Source organism: Antrostomus carolinensis, unplaced genomic scaffold (assembly GCF_000700745.2).
Source record: "Antrostomus carolinensis isolate BGI_N321 unplaced genomic scaffold, ASM70074v2 scaffold48026, whole genome shotgun sequence".
NCBI lineage: Eukaryota > Metazoa > Chordata > Aves > Caprimulgiformes > Caprimulgidae > Antrostomus > Antrostomus carolinensis.
In genome coordinates, this window is record NW_010324857.1 from 17,775 (window position 1) to 25,931 (window position 8,157).

Sequence of the window (8,157 nt, forward strand, 5' to 3'; positions counted from 1 at the left end):
AGAGCAGTCACACAGAACAGTCCTGGTTACTTGGCTGTTTAAAGTGTGCTACTTTGCATTTAGTTTCACTTTTACTACAATTTAATCTTATTTAATAATACTATTTTTTTTCTTTATTAATTAAATTTTATAATTTCTGTTTCAGGTTATTAACTTTTAATTTTATTTGATCCTTCAAGTTGCATTAAAAGGCGTCCATCTAAAATCAAATGGCACAGACTGCTTTTGAACGGGTGACAGTCGCGGAAAGCTGTGCAGAGTGCGTAGGGATCTGAGTGAACAGACAGCTGAATGTGAGAATCTACTGTGAGGTTATGGCACAATGGGTTAATGTGATGAGGAACAGCAACTAAGTTTTAACTTCATTAGCAAAATGGGTGAGAGCAGTCCTGCGTTACTGTGTGTGCTTTTATGTCCACATTTCAAAGAACTGAATAATTTGAGATGTCTTTTAAAAAGAGACACAGGTTTATTAAGGCGGCTGGAAAAATGCTTTACAGTAAGAAACCTAAAGGTTTCAGTCTGTTTATTTTGTCAAGAAGAAGAGCAAGTGTATGAATAACTTTCCTGAAATATAATGGCAGGTATTAAAAAGGTCTTTAATCTTGCTGAGAATGGCAAAGCAAGGGCACCAGCTGCTCTAAGTTGATGCCAGATCAATTCAAATTATAAAGGAGAAAGGCCTTTCAAAGTGATGATAGTTTAATATTGGAGCAGGATATCAAAAGAATTGGTTCTTTCTCAGTCACACAGTATGACCAGATGTTTGTTTTTTTTTTTCTTTCTGGGGAGCTGTGCTTTAGCCAAACATACCTTATGCTTGAGAAAAAAAAACAAATGACTGGTCTTCATATGGAGATAACTGTGTAAAAGATAATAGTTGATCATGTACAGGTGTTCTGATTAAAATGAGAAGTTCTGATTTAAGGCTGTTGTGGCCTTAAACTCAGTGATTCTCCTGTGTGCTGAGCTGATTTGGCTTAAGACTGCTAGAACAAATTGTAGTGGCACTCAGAAGCCTGACTAGGTGTGTTTCCACAGGTAACGAGGTGATTGCAGTAGACTGGAAGGGTTTGAAAGATGTGGACCAAATCAATATGGACAGCACCAGTTCACTGCATGGCAGCAGCTTCCATCGACCTTCCACTGAGGTGAGTGCCTCTCCCAGACCCACTTACCCAGGGGGATTGGAAAGTTTCAATTCTTTATGAGTTCAGAAGTGGGTGTTGTGTATCACTGGGGCATCATCTGAGAGAGGACCAGAATGCCTGTGTGCACCTGAGGGTCATTTCATATCTGCAGTTTGACTTGCATTGAATAGAGTTGAGTCACTCATTTTACAATATCCATAGTGAGTAAGAATTTGCAAATGAAACTGCTTTTAACTAGTCATGGCTGGAGTGGAACAGAACATGGGAAAAAAACTATGGCAGTTTTGAACCTCTTGTAGGTCTGCATTCCTTAAATAATGCATCATTGACATGTCCAGCACTATGTCTATCCCAGCTTCTGCAGCACAGCCATAAAACATTTTGAAGAAACACATTTGTTTCCATTTTGATTTTTAGGGATACATTCACTAGTAACTCACTGCCAATTGATTTACCATGCAGTATCTCAGGGGCTGGTTCGTTTGCTGTTCTGAATTACTGCAGCTTCTGCAATCTTTGATACCTGAACTTTCAGCTTTATAAGGTTAAGGGTATGCAGTCATGATTAATAAAAAGATCAAAGCTATTTTAAGCACATAATATTTGAGGATTCCCAAATAATGTTCTCAAATAACATACAATTTGAAAAACCTTGCAAAATGCTAATATGTAGGTATTTTTATTTCCTTATTATACCTTGCTGGCTTGGGATGTAACTTCAAGAAACTTGGGAGTTTCACGGAAAGCTGTCAGAAATTGTGAGGCTAAAACTTGTGTGGAAAATTCAGTTAATTCAAATGCCAATCTAAAAGTAAATGAGCATAAACTATACCTCAGTGAACATTTTGATTTACGTGAATGGATACCATAGGTGTAATTGATTCATCTAAATTTTCCTGAGTGTCCACATCCCCAAAACCAAGGTGTTGAGATGTGAGTCCTCCCAGCTGAAGGAAAGGCACTATAATTGGTACTGTAATGGCTGATAATGAGAAATTGATCTATTTTGCAAGAGGAAAGTGGATTAGAATGAACAAACTGAAAGACTACAAGAGAAAGTAATTGCAGCAGAAAATAGTTCTGTAACTTGCTGTGTTATACTCAAAATAGATAGGTAGTGTAGCTCCTCCTTGTGTTAGCCTCAAAGCAATGCAACTCTCACGCAGGGGTGCCAGCACTGCAACATTTAGCAAAGAGCTGTGAGAAGCTTGTGAAAAGGGGTTTGTTTTTCTCTCTCTTACTCTTTAGAATCATAGAATCATTAAGGTTAGAAAAAACCTCTAATATCATCGAGTCCAACCATAGACTCTATATCATTCTATTTGCTATTGTACCTTCAAACACCATGATATCTACAGACACCATAATCAACGTCAGGGGATTAAACCAGCTTGAAAGACCCAAGTGTTTTTAGTACATCAGATAAAGTAGCAGCTGTTGATTATGGCAAACTACTAGAGAGATGCATGGCTGTTTGCAACTTGTTTGTCACACTAACATGCTGTCCTTCTTTGCTTTCTTTAGCAAACACGGACAGATTTCTCTTGGGATGGTATCAATGTGAGTATGTGCCACATCACTGTTCAATTTTCTAGTCATTGGAAGACAGGATTCGTCTGCCATTGGATACAGTGGAGACCAGAATGGAAACATGAAAGTCTTCAGTGACACTGAAATTCTGGGAATTGTCTAAGATTCAGAGGGTTGTGATGAATTTTTGTTTGCCTCTGGGTCTTGTGCTGTCTGGCAGGTATTTAGAGCCGCAGGTGGCTGTTAGATTGCCTGTTTCCTTTTTGGGACAAATATGTGTCATTTCATATGTTCTCTTTCTGAGTTTCTGGGCACTGCTAGATAAAAAAGGTGTCTGCCCAGCATGTTTAAAAAATCAGTAGTCTTTGATAAGAGCATCATTTGATCTTCTCTGGGTGTTTGGGAGAAATGTATCCCTCATTTTCAGTTGCTTACAGAAGTAAAAGAATTCTTAATATCCCCTGGGGAAGATGGTCAGTACCAGTTAACTTCAGTTAACAAGTGGAAGAAGAAACAAGCAAGCATTTTAATAACACATGTTCCTTGTTGCTCTTAATACCTGTGCCGTGGAAAAATATTATTTTATTTTTTTCCTTTTTCACTAATGCAAAACCAGCATCCTGAAAAGGCAATAATGCATGTCAGTGCTACCAAGCTATTTGTTCTGCTCTGGAGGCTTAAAAAGTGTGTTCACATAAATTAGCTTTGATAGTTTTAAACATTTGGAAGGGCAGGATAAGAGGCTGCATTTTTGGTAGTATAAGCATTTTCAAATTCCAGATACTTTCAAAACTTTTAAATGGTGGTCATTTTCTAGTTCTCTGTGGTTTGAAAGCGCTTGGGCCACTGAATATCAAGGAGACTTACATTTTTAACTAACCTTTGCCCTACTGACATCTCTTTCGTTGTGGCACTTATGGCTTGAGATCTTTTGCCAAGGCTCATTTAGGGAAACAAATCGTGCAGGAAAATTAAGATGCATGCAGCAACTGTCTAGAAGAAATTTGTCAGGTTTTTCCTTACTGAGCTTCTGTCTATCTGAAAGCAAAGTACACAGTCATGTTTCCTTAAAGACAGAAGAAGGCAGTTTCCTTACTTGCGGTTTCCCATTTTCCAATCCATTCTGAATCCATGGAGCTCTTTCATAATGTAGCTCTATCTCTTCCTCAAAATAATTCTTCTTTGGTATCAAAGCTGGCTCATGAATTTCCTTCCCTTTGGATTCATTCCTGCCTTCATGTCATAGCTCTCCAACCTTGTAGTGGTAGAGACCTTCCGCAGTTTACTTTCTTTTCTGGAGCATTTCCTGGAGGTGACTCACAGCAAAGCCCCCAGGCTGTCTTGAAACAACTGGGTGGATACTGAACAGCAGGGCCCAGGCAGGAATGACCAGTGGGGGCATAGATGGACATTCTTCAACCAGCTTCATCACCAAAGGAAATGCATCATGGAATAAGGGCTATGTTCTCAGCTACACCTTTCATTTTTTTACTGTTCTTCTCCTGCTTTCTGATTTCTTCATCTCACCTGTTACACACAGACATTCCTGGCTCCAAAGTTACCGGATGCCTTAGCTACTGCATTTACGTTCAATTTCCAGAGAAATTCACCTCTCATATTTTGGCAGTAGACTGGGATTATGTGCAGTTCAACATCTTTACAATGCCTTCCTTTGCTTCCAGCTATTTGACTGTCTAGTTATTGCTCCTCTCACATTTCATGAGGTTCGTGCCTGTGACCAAATGCTTGCTTCATGTCAGGATTTAAAATTTCCAGTGTCATGGCCATACTTTTGAGTATCTTTGTGTTTGAAACGTGCTGAACTTGATTTTCAGAGAGGTTGAAATGAAGAGCAGAAGCAATGCTTGTTTAGCCCTTGTGAAAACTGAGCCTCATATGCAATGCCTGGCATCTCTGAAGAAGCCTGATGAATTCATCTTGAGGGATTGTGTTTTATGATGATGTTTGTGACTGCTGCCTGTCCCAATAGTTTCCTGTCCTTGTTATTCAGGGACTGAGGATGAACATAGAGAAGAGAGGAAAGGGAATTAAGCAGAATGTAGACCTCATTTCTTTACAGGTAGCTGTAGGTGCTCAAAACAGGATGCATCACTGATACAGTCATGTTCATTTTATTAAGACTGCATGAGAAGAAATAAAAACCAAAAGTAACATATACAAAGAATATCTGTAGTATGATGCAGATACGATGCATTACTGTGACTTGCCTACCACATTGTCAGCTCCCTGTTGTAAGCTCCTTGAATTGTCCATCAGCCACGTCTTGCATCTAACAAATCATTGGGAACAGTGCAGCATGTCTGTGGAGGACTGGCAGCAGCCAAAGGGAGGCTTCTCGCAGCCTGCTTCTGCCTCTCCCAGCCTCACTCACTCTCAATGCTATGCAATATTTAGTCCTGGTTAAATAGCCTCTAATTTTTCCTTCCCTTCTTTTGTTATTTTTCTTGTTGCTTGCTTCTGCTCCTCATCTTTCCCCTGCCTTCTGGAATCCTTATACTGATTTCTCACTTCAATTCACTTCCTTTTCTCCTTCCTGTATATCATTTCTTCATATTCTCTCTCTTTTCAGCTCTCCATGGAAGATACAACCTCCATCCTCCCCAAGCTGAAACGCAACTCCAATGCTTATGGGATTGGGGCTTTGGCTAAATCATCTTTCTCTGGTGAGGTCCTTAAAATTTGGGTTTGTCCTTGGCAGTTTCTCTTCACAGGCCTTTGTGCCTCTTCCCATATCTCTCTGTTGCTCTCCCAACTGCTCCTTTCTGACTCTTGCCTTTTCAAGGCCTTAGAGGAGTCTCTGTCACCATGGTTCTAGATAAAGAAATCTCTTAGCTGTTGCCCTTTCAAAGAACAGATTTGTCCTACTCCTGTTGGCTTCTCACCATGCTCCCCAGCTCAGACATCTTCAACTGTTTCCCCTCAAACAGTCTTGGTTTAACCCCATTTTCTATTTCTTAGTTTGTTCACTTCCAGGCTTCATCCCTCATGCCCAACTCTGTCCTAAATGGATTCTAGGCAAGGAGGTCTTTCATATCTGGGGTTTCCCTTTTTCCCCCTTCTGAGTCCAAGGGAAGATGGAGATACTCTCTTGGAGGGTGATGCAGTGAAAGGTGGGAGACATCCAACCCAAGGCGTGAACCCTGTTGGGGAAGGAGGGGAGAAGCTCCACTCCAAGAGAGGTAAACAGTGTGACAGACAACCCTGGAGCTGTGTAATAGCCCCTCCTTGTTTTCTAATGTCTGGCCCCTTAGGGATATCTCGCAGCATGAAGGACCATGTCACAAAGCCAACGGCTATGGGCCAAGGCCGTGTGGCTCACATGATTGAATGGCAAGGCTGGGGCAAAGGTAACAGCCAGCAGCAGCAGCATACGCATGAGACAGCACGCAAAGACGCTGATGCCTACTCAGACCTGAGTGATGGTGAAAAGGAGGCCCGGTTCCTTGCAGGTAGGGCTAACTTTTTGGCATGTGGATTGCATTGGTTGGGATGTCCCAAAGCAGAATCTTTGAGAGATCAAAGTGCAGGAACCTGAAGAACACACTTGGGAGAGCCTGTGGGTGGTTCAGATGGCAGAAGAAGATGAGAGGCCATGGTTGGAGTACTGAAAATGGAATGCAAACTGGAGAGGGTGAGGGCCAACTGGGTGGTGGGTGTTGCTGAGATAGGACAAGAGTGGGACAGTGTGACCAAGAGATGAGGTTAAAGAGGGTAGTGAGAAGTGCAGAGTTTCACATGTCCCTGCTTCCCTTCCCTGTCTCCTTTGGCACAGGAGTGATGGAGCAATTTGCTATTTCTGAGGCAACTCTCATGGCCTGGTCCTCCATGGATGGTGAGGATGTGAGTGTAAACTCAAATCAGGACAACCCAGCAGGCAACTACTCCGAGAACTATCAGGAGCTAATGGAGAGCCAAGGTGAGCTCTAGTGCCTCTTGCTAATCTTGAAACACCCTGTTCCTGCCCTTGTTGTCTTGTTGCTGTCTTTCCCTCTACTCTGTTTTATTCTGTAGCCTCAGTTTTTGGGATTGGTGTCTAGCAGAAACATCACCTATTTGTGGAGATGTCCAAGGAGTCTAATCTTAACAGGGAGGCTCCAAAGCCCAGTTCCGTTTGCCTTTTTTTGGGCACATCTGTGGAAAGCTATCAGCTCTTGCTGCCAGTTGTGGGTGTAATCAACTTCATCTGCCTAGAACTGCCTTTTCTCTTCACCCTCCTCCCCTCTAAAGGATTTGTCTACCCTGTACCGTACGGTGCCATGCACAGGCACCCAGGCTCTCTATCTGAATGAGCCAGCTTGACCTGGAGACAGTGTCTAACTGTGTGTTGTTTCCCTCTTTTACTTGCAGAGCATATGGCCCAGACGCAGTACGACAGCTGGCCTCATTCCTACGTCTCGCAGGGAATGTATTGTTTAGGTTCATCTGATGCCTGGGAGACCAGTGACCAGTCCCTCATTGCTTCCCCTGCAACTGGCTCCTACTTAGGCCAGAATTTTGATGAGTCCCAGACAAACCTTCAGGAAAGCATTTTGATTCAGAGCAGCCTTCTCCAGCAGCAACAACAGCGGCAGGAGCAGAACTTCACCCAGAGCACAGGGCTGGTCCACGTGTGGCCCCTGCAGACTGCTCAGGGTGGGGCTGAGTCCAGCACATACATGGAGGACCACATTGAGGATGAAGGGAACCCGCGGCTGGAGAAGGCTCCTCTCCTAAACAAGAAGCCCTCTCCAGAGGAGGATGATGCAGTGTGCCGGGACCTGGAATCTCTGTCTCCTCGAGAGGAGATGGAACATGCTGCACTGAGCCGCAAAGTCTCAGATGTCACCTCCTCTGGGGTGCAGTCCTTTGATGAGGAAGAGGGAGAAACAAACAACTGATGCTTTCTGTGAAGTTCTTATCACTGCTGAACAGAGAGAGGCATGGCAAGGAATGAAATGACAGGGATTCTTCTCTCCAGCTCCCCATACTTCTGAGCAGGCCCACCTTCCATTCCTATTTAATTATTTTTTTAAACAAGAGGAAAATCTCAAAGTGATTGACACATGACGACCTCTTCTTCCTCTCCACCATGGACACATATTGTTGATTTTCATTGCTCTGTGCAACACATGAGGTGCTTGGGGAGATCTGGATTGGTAAATCATTTCTAAATCTTTTTAATATAAAGTCTTGGCTGTGGATACAAACTCTTCCAGTACTGGGGATGTGGCTGATGAGACAGGCTTGGTATAGGGAGCGGCTTTATGGCTAGAATACATCCTGGCAGAATGGATGTTGCTCCGTGGACATGGTCCCCTTTGATAGAATATATGAATATAAACCGGTTTAAAATGAAGATATGGCTTTACAAATACAGATTGCACTAGTATTGTGATTGTGGCTTATACAGAGGATAAAGCTGTATTTGATACAGACTGTACTGAGATGAAAGAGTCGCTGTGTAACCAGATCCTCA

The 8,157-nt window shown here is 42.6% G+C and overlaps 1 protein-coding gene across 2 annotated transcripts; it reads left to right on the plus strand.

Moving 5' to 3' along the window:
• The first annotated feature begins 1,046 nt into the window (after positions 1-1,046).
• On the plus strand, positions 1,047-7,885 carry FAM131B (family with sequence similarity 131 member B). Of its 2 annotated transcripts, XM_010171038.1 has the most exons (7): positions 1,047-1,151; positions 2,676-2,711; positions 5,272-5,365; positions 5,954-6,151; positions 6,475-6,618; positions 7,050-7,221; positions 7,306-7,885. In XM_010171038.1, the coding sequence occupies exons 1-7, from the start codon at positions 1,098-1,100 to the stop codon at positions 7,577-7,579; spliced, it is 972 nt and encodes a 323-aa protein (XP_010169340.1). In that variant the 5' UTR covers positions 1,047-1,097; the 3' UTR covers positions 7,580-7,885. The 2 variants fall into 2 exon arrangements, with proteins under 2 accessions (XP_010169340.1, XP_010169339.1); XM_010171037.1 differs by having other exon boundaries at positions 7,050-7,885.
• The last annotated feature ends 272 nt before the right edge of the window (positions 7,886-8,157 follow it).